Genomic DNA, 16792 nt, shown 5'->3' on the forward strand with positions numbered 1-16792 from the left:
AATTTCCAGGTTCACTTTTAGAGCCCTTTTTGAATATTGGCACCACATTTGCTATGCGCCAGTCCTGCGGAACAGACCCTGTCGCTATAGAGTCCCTAAAAATAAGAAATAATGGTTTATCTATTACATTACTTAGTTCTCTTAGTACTCGTGGGTGTATGCCATCCGGACCCGGAGATTTATCTATTTTAATCTTATTTAGCCGGTTTCGCACCTCTTCTTGGGTTAGATTGGTGACCCTTAATATAGGGTTTTCATTGTTTCTTGGGATTTCACCTAGCATTTCATTTTCCACCGTGAATACCGTGGAGAAGAAGGTGTTTAATATGTTAGCTTTTTCCTCGTCATCTACAACCATTCTTTCCTCACTATTTTTTAAGGGGCCTACATTTTCAGTTTTTATTCTTTTACTATTGATATAGTTGAAGAACAGTTTGGGATTAGTTTTACTCTCCTTAGCAATGTGCTTCTCGGTTTCCTTTTTGGCAGCTTTAATTAGTTTTTTAGATAAAGTATTTTTCTCCCTATAGTTTTTTAGAGCTTCAATGGTGCCATCCTGCTTTAGTAGTGCAAATGCTTTCTTTTTACTGTTAATTGCCTGTCTTACTTTTTTGTTTAGCCACATTGGGTTTTTCCTATTTCTAGTCCTTTTATTCCCACAAGGTATAAACCGCTTACAGTGCCTATTTAGGATGTTCTTAAACATTTCCCATTTATTATCTGTATTCTTATTTCTGAGGATATTGTCCCAGTCTACCAGATTAAGGACATCTCTAAGCTGGTCAAACTTTGCCTTCCTAAAGTTCAGTGCTTAGTAACCCGATGTTTACCCTGGTTACCAGTGAAGACATCACTGGATCGGTGTCACACACGCCGATCCAGCGATGTCTGCAGGGAGTCCAGCGACGAAATAAAGTTCTGGACTTTCCTCAGCGACCAACGATCTCCCAGCAGGGGCCTGATCGTTGGTCGCTGTCACACAGAACGATTTCCTTAACGATATCGTTATGTGTGAAGGTACCTTAATGCTGAAGACTTGAGACCATCTGAATGCAAAGCATGCACTACAGGATCTCACATAACCATGGTATAGCTGTTGGGCTGTGTAGCAAGCAGGACAGCAGACAGTCTACTCTTACCACTTTCATATAAAGTTAAATAGAAACTCAAGGCAAGGGATGCGTAAATACCTAATATTTTAGTATAATTGTCAAAATAAATAAAGTATTCAATTTACAAATATGGTTTATACGTATCCCATAATGGACAAAAATAAAGGACAAATCGGGAGAAAATATACAAAAGAAAAAAGAGAACACAAAAAAACGAACAAATGCCCAAATAATGATATTCGCAATAAATTTATTATGTAAATAAATACACCAAATGGTAAGGGGGGAAAGAAAACCAAAAAGAGGGCACAAACCAAGAGGACGGAGCAAATAAACAGTCCTACTATAACGTAATAATGGGATGATACAAAATAAAAATATATATAACCCCACAGGACTGAAAATTATAAATGCACATAGACAAGAAATAAATTGCACAGAAGAAATAAAGCACAATGTATCATAAATGGCGGCGCCCATTAAGAAATGGCCTGAAAAAAGGGGGCTAAAGTGTATAGAAAATTTTTTTAACTGCCATATAAGCGTCATAAAAATATGTGTCATTTAAAATACATCGGCATAAGGTGCAACCAGTGCTGAAAGAGTGCGGCCAGAATACAAATATATATATAGATATGAGGTGCAGATGTGCGGCCACCAACAATTACGCTGGTAACTAGGAAGTAAATGCAGGTACCTGCTGAGTGAATAGGGGCCACAATTGGTAACATATGTAATTACCTCAGGTGCTGCCGTCTCTTGGATGTGGCACATCCAAGAGACGGCAGCACCTGAGGTAATACCTGCTCCAGGCCCATTATTTTCTCATATTTATTGTTAATTACATATGTTACCAATATGTTCTCATTGCAGTGCATCGGGCCGACGTACCGACGCATCCTGTGACAACGCAGCACAACGGGGGCAGCGGATGCATTATTGCAATGCATCCGCTGCCCCATTCTGAGTTGCGGGGAGGAGGGGGCGGAGTTCCGGCCACGCATGCGCGGTCGGAAATGGCAGACACAACGCACCAAAAACGTTACAAGCAACGTTTTTTGGTCCCGACGGTCCACCACAACACGACGCAACCGTCGCACGACGGTTGCGACGTGTGGCAATGCGTTGCAATGCGTCGCTAATACAAGCCTATGGAGAGAAAACGCATCCTGCAAACAACTTTGCAGGATGCGTTTCTTCTGCAAAATGACGCATTGCAACGTGCGTCGTATGACGCTAGTGTGAAAGTAGCCCAAGTTGGAGGCTGAAGCTGAGAGGCAGATGTATCAGATGTAATCACACATGGCTCCACAGTGAGATCAGGTGAACAGAGAGCGGCCATCCCACATCACATTGGTACCACCCTCTTTCATTTAATATAAGCTCTGCAGTCAGATTCCCGGAGAGATCTATATCCCACCCATAGATCTTAACAGCTCATTTACATATTGAGAAAAACATGTATTTCTCAGGAATAAGACATCGGATCGTAAATATCAAGGTATCATTTTATTCAGCTTCCTATGATCTACAGACTCATATAGACGGCTTAAGAGGGATGATCCTACTGACTGATGACTTGGATTTCCAGGATTAGAAAAATATGGCTGCTTACTTTCATGACGATGGTGGGCTGAATACGCCATGGCTGCTTACTTTCATGACGATGGTGGGCTGAATACGCCATGGCTGCTTACTTTCATGACGATGGTGGGCTGAATACGGGTCTTAACTAATAAATTAGCAGCCGCACGCATTAGACATTTGCTGCAAAACTTTTGTACTTTTAGGTCATTGAATGGGGTTAAACCTACACGTGACTTGATTAAGAAAGCAAAATATGGGGTTTTGCACTGGAGGCTTAATTTTTACACTGCTGCCTGGAAAACGTCACATCGGCTTAAAAGGTCCAAACAAGGTCTGACAAGCTACCACTCAGTTTATTCCCATTACATGTCAGAAGAGGTTTCTAAAGACCCCAAACAATTTAGATAGTTGTTGGCCGAACCATCATTTACCCGATTACTCTCTCCCCTGATTGCTTTTCTGGCCAAGGGCTCTTGTGTTTTTTTTCTGGCAGACTTCTCTGGTGGCGGCTCACCTCTTAGAGAACCAAAAGGATTGGCAGTCCGAAATCAGACAAAATAGATACTTCGATCCCTCAATACAGTCGGAAGACCTCCACATTACGCTAATGTGAATGAGGGCCTTAAGATCTTAAGATATTTCCTTCAGACCGGAGGGCATTACAAAATGCTGCAGGTAGGATGACTTAAATCATACTCCTTTTATTATTTATCAGATTTGGCACCTACAATTTATCAAAACTGTGATTTTGCAGATAAGTTCCTTGGAATTTCCCTATGAAATCTGCTATAGTAGAGAAAGTTACATAAGGGGACAATACAAATATCTCGCTGAGGATCTGTTTATACCAAGGAAGGTGACGGGCACAAGGGGGCATTCTTTGCGTCTGGAGGAGAGAAGGTTTTTCCACCAACATAGAAGAGGATTCTTTACTGTTAGGGCAGTGAGAATCTGGAATTGCTTGCCTGAGGAGGTGGTGATGGCGAACTCAGTCGAGGGGTTCAAGAGAGGCCTGGATGTCTTCCTGGAGCAGAACAATATTGTATCATACAATTATTAGGTTCTGTAGAAGGACGTAGATCTGGGGATTTATTATGATGGAATATAGGCTGAACTGGATGGACAAATGTCTTTTTTCGGCCTTACTAACTATGTTACTATGTATGTTACATGAAAAATAGTAAACACACAATAATACACAGAGTATAAATTATATAAAAAGGTGACAGACGACAGGCTTCCCGTCACATGTGGAAAGGGTTAACGGTTCATGTAATACCCCCTTCCTGCTGGGAAGCCGCGCTGTAAACAGGAGCCTTGCTTCCTAGTTCTGGCCATTAGCAGTGACAAGAGAATGAGATATTTTAAAAGTAAAATAGGACAGCAATAAAGGGAAACCATAGGAACAGCAATGTGTTCTCGGCAATTACTTTGCTGCTGGGTCTTTTCCTGGTACCCACTGAGCAGGTTTTTTTTTTTTTTAATATTTGTTAGGAAATTCAAACAGAACAGGTATGAGATGTCAGCGCCAGGTATCTGTCTGCATGATCTTACTATACACCTGGGACTCAGAGCAAAATCCTCGTGTCATTATTCTTCTCCGCTCCAACGACGGTGCAAGCGCCAATACAGATCAGAAGCATTGTCTAAGCCGAGAAATGAGGCCACACAGAGCATTAGTCTGAAGGGAGGACGCAACTCATTATATGGAGGGCTGCCAGGTCAGGGCAGTGCCAGTCACTCAAGGAAAATTATAAAATTAATAAAAATGGTGCCCCCCCCCCCCCCCAACCCTGACAACCTCGCTGACTCAATGCGTGAAGGCCACCATTGTGCATTTGTGTCTACCAATCTATAAACCTTTTTCCCTTATCTTATCCCTAAACTATTCGTTATAAAAAGTGTATATGTGTGATAATAAAAAATCCTAACAAATATATGAAAAATTGTAAAATTGCAAGACGATATTTGAAAATACAAGCATTTTAATATCAAATTGTACCCCCTCACAGTACTGTGTAACCAGTGGCCACAACATTTCTAGGGAGCTGGCTGCTACTGCACTTAGAAGGAACCGGTCATGAGAATTTTACACCTCAAATTAAGGACATATACAGTGGGGAAAAAAGTATTCAGTCAGCCACCAATTGTGCAAGTTCTCCCACTTAAAAAGATGAGAGAGGCCTGTAATTGACATCATAGGTAGACCTCAACTATGAGAGTCAAAATGAGAAAACAAATCCAGAAAATCACCTTGTCTGATTTGGAAAGATATATCTTGCAAATTATGGTGGAAAATAAATATTTGGTCATTAACAAAAGTTCATCTCAATATTTTGTTATATATTCTTTGTTGGCAATGACAGAGGTCAAACGTTTTCTGCATGTCTTCACAAGGTTGGCACACACTGTTGGTGGTATGTTGGCCGATTCCTCCAGATTTTCTCTAGAGCAGTGATGTTTTATGCATATCGCTGGGCAACACGGACTTTCAACTCCTTCCAAAGGTTTTCTATGGGGTTGAGAACTAGAGGCTGGCTAGGCCACTCAAGGGCCTTCATTTGCTTCTTACGAAGCCACTCCTTCATTGCCCTGGCGGTGTGCTTGGGATCATTATCATGCTGAAAGACCCATCCACGTTTCATCTTCAATGCCCTTGCTGACAAAAGGAAGTTTGCGCTCAAAATCTCAGGATGCATGGCCCCATTCATTCTTTCATGTACACGAATCAGTCATCCTGGTCCCTTTGCAGAGAAACAGCTCCAAAGCATGACGTTGCCACCCCCATGCTTGACAGTAGGTATGGTGTTCTCTAGATGCAACTCAGAATTCTGTCTCCTCCAAACACGATAAATTTTGTTTCTACTAAACAGTTCTACTTTGGTTTCATCAGACCATATGACATTCTCCCAATACTCTTCTGGATAATCCAAATGCTCTCTAGCAAACTTCAGATGGGCCCGGATATGTACTGGCTTAAGTAGAAGGTAACGTCTGGCACTGCAGGATCCGGGTGGTTTTGCGATTCTTGCTCACCGTTCTTGTGATCATTTTGACCCCACAGGGTGAGATCTTGCGTGAAGCCCCAGATTGAGGGAGATGATCAGTGGTATGTATGTCTTCCATTTTCTTATTGTTGCTCCCACAGTTGATTTCATCACACCAAGCTGCTTGCCTATTGCAGATTCAGTCTTGCCAGCCTGGTGCAGGGCTACAATTTTGTTTCTGGTGTCCTTCAACAGCTCTTTGATCTTCACCATAGTGGAGTTTGGAGTGTGACTGTTTGAGGTTGTAGACAAGTGTCTTTTTATACTGATACCAAGTTCAAACAGGTGCCATTACTACAGGTAATGAGTGGAGAACAGATGAACCTCTTAAAGAAGAAGTTACAGGTCTGTGAGAGCCAGAAATCTGACATGTTTTTATGTGACCAAATACTTATTGTACACCATAATTTGCAAAATAAATCTTGCCAAATCAGACAAAGTGATTTTCTGGATTTGTTTTCTCATTTTGACTCTCATAGTTGTGGTCTACCTATTGTTAGGTGTCGAGTTCCCGCCCCTGCACAGGGGGAATCTCGAGCCACCTCCGCTGCGGTCTCCCATTCTTCTTCAGCCGCAGTGGAGCCTGCTCAGCGGAAACGTCGGTCCCAGCTTCTGGCTCAGGCAGATACTGTGCGCTTGGTTGCTGCTGCCCTTCCAGGCTCAGCCATTGTAGCCAGTTCTGGTCAGCGGCGAGCAGACGCTTCTGGGACTAAGTCCTACTTTTCTCTTTCTGAGCATGCCCAAAGGAGGACCTTTCATTGGAGATCGGGGATCTCAGGGGATCGGGGAGCTCAGGTCATGTAGCAGCTCCCATTGGTCCTCTAGAAAGGTCCTGAAGTTGCTCCAACTATAAAAGGTTCGCATGGCCGCACGGCCATGCAATAGTATCATTTATGTTTGATCTTGTCGCCAGTGAATACTCTGCCACTCAGGCTACATGTGGAGTGTGTCCGTCTAGCTGTGGGAATTGTTCAGGCAGGCAGCTAGCGTGAATGGGGGCAATTAGTCGCTTGGCTGTGGTTCCTTCTTGTGTGCGGCATTGTACCGCCATATGGCGCCGCCATTTCACTAGCAGCAGGTCTCTCTCCTGCACGGTGGACCCCGGGCTGTGAACGCACCAATATCAACTTCACATTTACTCGGTGCGTTCCGCCAGCCGTAACACCTATGATGTCAATTACAGGCCTCTCTCATCTTTTTAAAAAGTGGAAGAACTTGCACAATTGGTGGCTGACTAAATACTTTTTTTTCCCACTGTGTGTGTGTATTTATATGGGCTTTCTTGCTAATTAAATCCATACCTTGTTTTGCCTTTTGTAAGAATGAGAATTTCATAGTTGATATTGTATGCAAATTTTTCAGGTGTTTGATTCACCCTTTCCTTACCCGCTGGCTGCATGCTGGCCGCAATATTGGATTGAAGTTCATTCTCTGTCCTCCGTAGTACACGCCTGTGCAAGGCAATCTTGAACTTCAATCGAATATTGCGGCCAGCATGCAGCCAGCGGGTAAGGAAAGGGTGAATTAAACACCTGAAAACTCAACCCATATGACCGAAAACCGGTCCCGCCAAATTCAAGTGACAGGTTCCCTTTAATAAAACGGGGGTTCTGATTAGCCTCCCTAGCAATCCTACAGGCAGCTTTCACTGAAATTCTGCTTGATCTTCCAGACTTTATCTTGACCTCCTCTGTTCCTGTTAACTGCCATTTCTTAATTACATTCCAAATTGAGAAAAGGGTGCTACAGCCTTCTACTGCTTATGGGCCCCTATCCATTTTCATCTTCAGAGTGCTAGGCAGCTGCTTAGAAGAACCCATGGCTACTGTTTTTTTGGCACAAGGTTAAAGGAGGCTGGCTTTTTATAAAGCTGGGGAATTTGCATCACCTGGCCTTTCCTATCAATAATCGTGAACAAGCCATAACCCTAACAGGCTAATTAATGTTTGAAACCTTGGTCGAAGTTATCTGAGGACACAAATCTCCAAAGTGCCAAAACTTCTGCATCAACCCATTTTCCTTTTTGTAATTTTTAAAATTTATAAACTGAAAATATATATATTTTTTGCCTAAAATACGACGGAAATGTGTCATCTCTAACTTTGAGATTTTTAGAGATCATTTCAGCTTGCTTTACTGTTCACAAAAACAGTAATTTTGACCAAAACTTTTAAAAGCCACTATACACTGTATTTTATCCCTTTTATTTGATACAGTTTTTGCTTTTACGTACTGTATGTTTTTTTGCCATTTCACCTTCTTTTTTAAGCACTGTACTTCTTTTTGTATATTAAATTGAAAACGTTATTGTTTGTTCCTCATTGCGCTAATGCATTTACTCAAGGAGAGAAAATAGCTTGGTTGTGTTACCTTGTAGCCAGAGTGCAGCAAGGTGAGTGGACGAGTGAGTGGCAATCACAGTACCCCTCTATGACCAAATCCAAGGCACACGTATCGTGAGCGATGGGTGTTCGTGGCAGACAAATATTCAAGGGATATTCACTTTCAAGGGATTTTTTTTTTTTTTGCAAGAGCGGGTGGGGAGGCAACAACGTATAGTGATTTGCAGATTGCCAATCATATTGTCTATAAAATGAGATCTCAAGTACTCGGAAAGGACGGGGACCATTTAAATAAGTGGAACTCAAGTGAGTGACAGCCACTCTGTAAGAACAGGAACATGAAGTGTTCTCCAGGATATTGGAGATGCAACACTTTGGATATTCAGATCATTTTTGTAAAAGCTATTCAAAACGATACATGCAGAACATTACCAGGCCATATTGCTCTGGGCGTCGTTATCAAGGTGACACAGAAGCTCCAAGGTTTGGGTGTTGTTTGAAGAATCATCGGGGACTTCAAGACTACCTGCCTGTAGTTCCTTTGGTATCCTCCACACTGCCGCACAAGATGTGACTTTGCTGTCTGAAGCTGAAACAGAGAGAAAATGAAAAAAAAAATAAAAAACCCAGTAGATCAGTAGATGTCGCGCACACTTGGAATGAGTGCACAAAGCACAGGAGCCATGCACAGCTGTTGCCTGAAATATTTAAGACCTTCTTTTTTTAATAAGCGGCAGAATGCAGAGAGGAGATAGAGGGGAAAAGCCTGGAGTCGCCAATCAGTTCTTTGCAGAACTCGTAATTTGCATATGTTTAACCCAGTTTCTCCATGTTCTGAAACCAGTGTTCATGTCTTGATGAAAATTTAATTCTTCTGGGGGGATGAAGGGGAACAGAATTCCTAACCACAGTCCTTATTTTTGTTATGCAAATGAAGGCGGATGCTAAATTGGTTCTTGTCATGCAAATGGTTATAAGAGAGTTATAACTCAATTACTACCTGCGTAGTAAAAAAAAAAGAAAAAAAAGGCAATAGAAATATGAAAAAAAAATATGCAGATACACACAGAAGTATACATTGTGTAAGACGAATGACGATGCCCCCGGTGTACACAGCACTAACTGATGACTGACCTATAAGGGACTGGATGTGTCAGACAAGTCAATCTATAAGCAAACGTGAGAAGGTAAAAAACAATAAATAGTGGAGAAAATAAGTATTTGCAGGGCCAGCTTCAGCACCCTGAGCAGGGGGAGGTCCACTCGCCGTCGGGGACATCGGCGTTATGTTAGCATGGTGCTAGTGCCCAGGGGTGGACCTCCTCCCGCTTGGTCAGGGACCCCAGGACTTGCAATACTTACCTCTCCCCATTCCTACGTTGCGGCGTCTTCAGACTCTGACATTTCAGGTCAGAGGGCACAATGCCGTCACGTCTGTGCGCCCTCTGCCTGAGCAGTCAGTGCAGACAGCCGGAAGACGGCAACGTTGAGGAGCCCAGAGCATAGCAGCGGCCAGTAAGGAGAGATTTTCATTTTTTTTTTTTAAATGTTTGAAGCATTATACGGGGCCCATCTTATACTGGAGCATCATATGGGGCCCATCTTATATTGGAGCATCATATGGGGCCCATCATATACTGGAGCATCATATGGGGCCCATCATATACTGGAGCATCATATGAGGCCCATCATATACTGGAGCATCATATGGAACCCATCATATAATGGAGCAACATATGGGACCCATCATATACTGGAGCATCATATGGGACCCATCTTATACTGGAGCATCATATGGGGACCATCATATACTGGAGCATCATATGGAACCCATCATATACTGGAGCATCATATGGGGCACATCTTATACTGGAGCATCATATGGGGCCCATCATATACTGGAGCATCATATGGGGCCCATCTTATACTGGAGCATAATATGGGGCCCATCATATACTGGAGCATCATATGGGGCCCATCTTATACTGGAGCATAATATGGGGCCCATCATACAGTATACTGGAGCATCATATGAGGCCTATGATATACTGAAGCATCAAATGGGGCCCATCCCATAGAATGTAAGTCCGCAAGGACAGGGTTCTCTCCCCTCTGTACCAGTCTGTCACTGTAAACTTGTTTACTGTAAACAATATCTATAACCCTGTATGTAACCCCTTTCTCGTGTACAGCACCATGGAATTAATGGTGCTATATAAATAATAATAATAATCATATACTGGAGCAACATATGGGGGCCATCATACAGTACACTGGAGCATCATATGGGGCCCATCATATACTGGAGCATCATATGGGGCCCACCATATACTGGAGCATCATATGGGGCCCATCATATACTGGAGCATCATATGGGGCCCATCATATACAAGAGCATCATTTGGGGCCCATAATATACAGGAGCATCATATGGGGCCCATCATATACTGGAGCATCATATGGGGCCCATCATATACTGGAGCATCATATGGGGCCCATCATATACTGAAGCATCATATGGGGCCCATCATATACTGGAGCAACACATGGGGCCCATCATATACTGGAGCATCATATGGGGCCCATCATATACTGGAGCATCATATGAGGACCATGATACACTGGAGCAACATATGGGGCCCATCATATACTGGAGCAACATATGGGGGCCATCATACAGTACACTGGAGCATCATATGGGGCTCATCATATACTGGAGCATCATATGGGGCCCATCATATACTGAAGCATCATATGGGGCCCATCATATACTGGAGCAACATATGGGGCCCATCATATACTGGAGCATCATATGGTTGCCCATCATATACAGTATACTGGAGCATCATATGAGGCCCATTATATACTGGAGTATCATATGATCATATGGGGTCCATCATATACTGGAGTATCATATGGGGCCCATCAAATACTGGAGCATCATATGGGGCACATCATATATGAAGCATCGTATGGGGTCCATTATATATGAAGCAATATATGGGGTCCATTCTGTTTGGAGCATTATATGGGGCCCATCATATACTGGAGCATTATATGGGGCCCATTACATATGGAGCATTATATGGGTCCATCATATGCTGAATGGAGAACTATATGGGGCTCATTATGTATGGTGCAATATATGCAGCCCATCATATACTGTATGGAGCATTACAAAGGGATCATTACACTGTATGGATCATTATACTGTATGGAGCATTTTATGGGGTCCATTAGTCTGTATGGAGCAATATGTGGTGCCCATAATACTGTATGGAGGATTATACGGTCCGATTTCTGAGCTATTGATATCACTCATGTAATGTAAGAAGTGAATTTTTTTGCATTGTACTACACCTATATTTCTCTGCCGTATCTGTGCAATATGAATTGTGGTATGTGTTAAAGGATCCCACTGAGACTCTTTCGCCCAGGGCCCACGAAAACCTGGTGCCGGCCCTGAGTTTTTAATACACTGAAGATTTTGTAAGTTTTCCCACCTACAAAGAATGGAGAGGTCTGTAATTTTTATCGTAGGTACACTTCAGCTGTGAGAGACTGAATTTAAAAAATCTTGATAATTACATTGTATTATTTTTACATACCGTATTTTCTGGCGTATAAGACGACTGGGCGTATAAGACGACCCCAACTTTTCCATATAAAATATGGAATTTGGGATATGCCTGCCGTATAAGACGGGGGTCATCTTATACGCCCAGGCATCTTATACGGCGTGTGGTTCCCAGGGTATGGAGGAGAGGAGACTCTCCTTCAGGCCCTGGGATCCATATTCATGTAAAAAATAAAGAATAAAAATAAAAAACATGGATCTACTCACCCTCGGACGGGCCCTGGCTCACAGCGCTGCAAGCGTCTCCCTCCGTTCCTTAGAATGCGGTGAGTGAAGGACCTTCAATGACGTCGCGGTCACATGAGCGGTCAGGTCAGAAATAGAACTTTTTGGTATCAACTCCACTCGCCATTTTTGGAAAAAGAAGAATGATGAATATAACCCCAAGAACACCGTCCCAACCATGAAGCATGGTGGGTAAAACATCACACTTTGAGAGTGCTTTTCTGCAAAGGCGATAGGACGACTGCGCTATATTGACAGAAGGATTGGTGGGGTCATGTATCGCGAGATTTTGGACAACAACTTTCTTCCCTCAGTAAGCACATTGAAGATGGGCTGTAGCTGGGTCTTCCAGCATGACAATGACCCGAGACACACAGGCAGGGCAACTAAGGAGTAGCACTGTAAGAAGCTTTTCAAGGTCTTGAAGTGGCATAGCCAGTCTCCAGACCTGAATCCAATAGAAAATCTTTGGAGGGAGCTGCAACTCAATGTTGCCCAGCGATAGCCCCGAAACCTGAAAGATCTGGAGAAGATTTGTATAGAGGAGTGGGCCAAAATCCCATCTGCAGTGTGTGCAAACTTGGTCAAGAACTACAGGGAACGTCTGACATCTGTATTTGCATACAAATATTAAGTTTTGCTTTTCTTTTTTTTTTTTTTTTTGTAAATCTGTTTATTATATTTTAAAATTTTACAAGACAAATAAACAGTAGTAACAAAATAATTTTTGTAACCCGTATCCCACCCCATACCCTCCCCAATCCAAAACCCTTTCTCTGCATGCGCACAAGTTTTGCTTTTCTATTGTATTAAATATTTATTTAATGTAACATAGTAACATAGTTAGGAAGCCCGAAAAAAGACATTTGTCCATCCAGTTCAGCCTATATTCCATCATAATAAATCCCCAGATCTACGTCCTTCTACAGAACCTAATTGTATGATACAATATTGTTCTGCTGCAGGAAGACATCCAGGCCTCTCTTGAACCCCTCGACTGAGTTCGCCATCACCACCTCTTCAGGCAAGCAATTCCAGATTCTCACTGCCCTAACAGTAAAGAATCCTCTTCTCTGTTGGTGGAAAAACCTTCTCTCCTCCAGACGCAAAGAATGCCCCCTTGTGCCGTCACCTTCCTTGGTATAAACAGATCCTCAGCGAGATATTTGTATTGTCCCCTTATATACTTATACATGGTTATTAGATCGCCCCTCAGTCTTTTTTCTAGACTAAATAATCCTAATTTCGCTAATCTATTTGGGTATTGTAGATCTCCCATCCCCTTTATTAATTTTGTTGACCTCCTTTGTACTCTCTCGAGTTCCATTATATCCTTCCTGAGCACCGGTGCCCAAAACTGGACACAGTACTCCATGTGCGGTCTAACTAGGGATTTGTACAGAGGTAGTATAATGCTCTCATCATGTGTATCCAGACCTCTTTTAATGCACCCCATGATCCTGTTTGCCTTGGCAGCTGCTGCCTGGCACTGGCAGCTCCAGGTAAGTTTATCATTAACTAGGATCCCCAAGTCCTTCTCCCTGTCAGATTTACCCAGTGGTTTCCCGTTCAGTGTGTAATGGTGATATTGATTCCTTCTTCCCATGTGTATAACCTTACATTTATCATTGTTAAACCTCATCTGCCACCTTTCAGCCCAAGTTTCCAATTTATCCAGATCCATCTGTAGCAGAATACTATCTTCTCTTGTATTAACTGCTTTACATAGTTTTGTATCATCTGCAAATATCGATATTTTACTGTGTAAACCTTCTACCAGATCATTAATGAATATGTTGAAGAGAACAGGTCCCAATACCGACCCCTGCGGTGCCCCACTGGTCACAGCGACCCAGTTAGAGACTATACCATTTATAACCACCCTCTGCTTTCTATCACTAAGCCAGTTACTAACCCATTTACACACATTTTCCCCCAGACCAAGCATTCTCATTTTGTGTACCAACCTCTTGTGCGGCACGGTATCAAACGCTTTGGAAAAATCGAGATATACCACGTCCAATGACTCACCGTGGTCCAGCCTATAGCTTACCTCTTCATAAAAACTGATTAGATTGGTTTGACAGGAGCGATTTCTCATAAACCCATGCTGATATGGAGTTAAACCGTTATTCTCATTGAGATAATCCAGAATAACATCCCTCAGAAACCCTTCAAATATTTTACTAACAATAGAGGTTAGACTTACTGGCCTATAATTTCCAGGTTCACTTTTAGAGCCCTTTTTGAATATTGGCACCACATTTGCTATGCGCCAGTCCTGCGGAACAGACCCCGTCGCTATGGAGTCCCTAAAAATAAGAAATAATGGTGTATCTATTACATTACTTAGTTCTCTTAGTACTCGTCGGTGTATGCCATCCGGACCCGGAGATTTATATATTTTAATCTTATTTAGCCGATTTCGCACCTCTTCTTGGGTTAGATTGGTGACCCTTAATATAGGGTTTTCATTGTTTCTTGGGATTTCACCTAGCATTTCATTTTCCACCGTGAATACCGTGGAGAAGAAGGTGTTTAATATGTTAGCTTTAATGTAATAAAATGCAAATTACTTATGTAAAAATCATACAATCTGATTTTCTGAATTTATTTTTTAAGATTCTGTCCCTCACAATTGAAGTGTACCTACAGTTGTGGCCAAAAGTATTGACACCCCTGCAATTCTGTCAGATAATACTCAGTTTCTTCCTGAAAATGATTGCAATCACAAATTCTTTGGTATTATTATCTTCATTTAATTTGTCTTAAATGAAAAAACACAAAAGAGAATGAAGCAAAAAGCAAAACATTGATCATTTCACACAAAACTCCAAAAATGGGCCAGACAAAAGTATTGGCACCCTCAGCCTAATACTTGGTTGCACAACCTTTAGCCAAAATAACTGTGACCAACCGCTTCCAGTAACCATCAATGAGTTTCTTACAATGCTCTGCTGGAATTTTAGACCATTCTTCTTTGGCAAACTGCTCCAGGTCCCTGATATTTGAAGGGTGCCTTCTCCAAACTGCCATTTTTAGATCTCTCCACAGGTGTTCTATAGGATTCAGGTCTGGACTCATTGCTGGCCACCTTAGAAGTCTCCAGTGCTTTCTCTCAAACCATTTTCTAGTGCTTTTTGAAGTGTGTTTTGGGTCATTGTCCTGCTGGAAGACCCATGACCTCTGAGGGAGACCCAGCTTTCTCACACTGGCCCTACGTTATGCTGCAAAATTTGTTGGTAGTCTTCAGACTTCATAATGCCATGCACACGGTCAAGCAGTCCAGTGCCAGAGGCAGCAAAGCAACCCCAAAACATCAGGGAACCTCTGCCATGTTTGACTGTAGGGACCACGTTCTTTTATTTGAATGCCTCTTTTTTCTCCTGTAAACTCTATGTTTACAGGACGGTGGCGCAGTGGTTAGCACAGCAGCTTTGCAGCGCTGGGGTGTCCTGGGTTCTAATCCCACCCAGGACAACATCTGCAAAGAGTTTGTTTGTTCTTTCTGTGTTTGCTTGGGTTTCCTCCGGGTACTCCGGTTTCCTCCCACACTCCAAAGACATACTGATAGGGATTCTAGATTGTGAGCTCCAATGGAGACAGCGATAATAATGTGTGCAAAACTGTAAAGCGCTGCGGAATATGTTAGCACTATATACAAATAAAGATTATTAAGATTATTATTATGTTGATGCCTTTGCCCAAAAAGCTCTACTTTTGTCTCATCTGACCAGAGAACATTCTTCCAAAACGTTTTAGGCTTTTTCAGGTAAGTTTTGGCAAACTCCAGCCTGGCTTTTTTATGTCTCGGGGTAAGAAGTGTGGTCTTCCTGGGTCTCCTACCATACAGTCCCTTTTCATTCAGATGCCAATGGATAGTACGGGTTGACACTGTTGTACCCTCGGACTGCAGGGCAGCTTGAACTTGTTTGGATGTTAGTCAAGGTTCTTTATCCAACATCCACACAATCTTGTGTTGAAATCTCTTGTCAATTTTTCTTTTCCGTCCACATCTAGGGAGGTTAGCCACAGTGCCATGGGCTTTAAACTTCTTGATGACACTGCGCACGGTAGATACAGGAACATTCAGGTCTTTGGAGATGGACTTGTAGCCTTGAGATTGCTCATGCTTCCTCATAATTTGGTTTCTCAAGTCCTCAGACAGTTCTTTGGTCTTCTTTCTTTTCTCCATGCTCAATGTGGTACACACAAGGACACAGGACAGAGGTTGAGTCAACTTTAATCCATGTCAACTGGCTGCAAGTGTGATTTAGTTATTGCCAACACCTGTTAGGTGCCACAGGTAAGTTACAGGTGCTGTTAATTACACAAATTAGAGAAGCATCACATGATTTTTCGAACAGTGCCAACTTTTGTCCACCCCCTTTTTTATGTTTGATGTGGCATTATATCCAATTAGGCTTTAGGACAATTCTTTTTGTGTTTTTTCATTTCAGACAAATTAAATGAAGATAATAATAACAAAGAATTTGTGTTTGCAATCATTTTCAGGAAGAAACTGAGTATTATCTGACAAAATTGCAGGGGTGTCAATACTTTTGGCCACAACTGTATGATAAAAATTACAGACCTCTCCATTCTTTGTTGGTTGTAAAACAGGCAAAATGAAAAAACTGTGATTTTCTCACCATTCCTGGGTACAATGCTAAGTCTCCACCATTGCTCTATGTGTCTGTTATTGTTTGAAGGGCTGAAATCAAGTCAACAGCACTGCAGCGAATAACGGAGCTCAGTGATTCGGCAGAGTAGATGGCATAGCTGCTGAGCTCACTTACTGGCTGTAGCACTCTCCATGCAATGTCAGCACTGCAAACCATA

The 16792-nt window shown here is 42.3% G+C and overlaps 1 protein-coding gene across 1 annotated transcript in view; it reads right to left on the reverse strand.

Moving 5' to 3' along the window:
* The window catches only part of EIPR1 (EARP complex and GARP complex interacting protein 1), a 279911-nt gene that overhangs the window by 120166 nt on the left and 142953 nt on the right, over positions 1-16792 (reverse strand). Inside the window, exon 4 of the mRNA XM_069728039.1 lies at positions 8521-8677. Within this exon, the coding sequence (XP_069584140.1) occupies positions 8521-8677 (157 nt within the window). The remainder of the gene's footprint in view (positions 1-8520; positions 8678-16792) is intronic.

Source organism: Ranitomeya imitator, chromosome 5 (assembly GCF_032444005.1).
Source record: "Ranitomeya imitator isolate aRanImi1 chromosome 5, aRanImi1.pri, whole genome shotgun sequence".
In the NCBI taxonomy this organism is placed as follows: domain Eukaryota; kingdom Metazoa; phylum Chordata; class Amphibia; order Anura; family Dendrobatidae; genus Ranitomeya; species Ranitomeya imitator.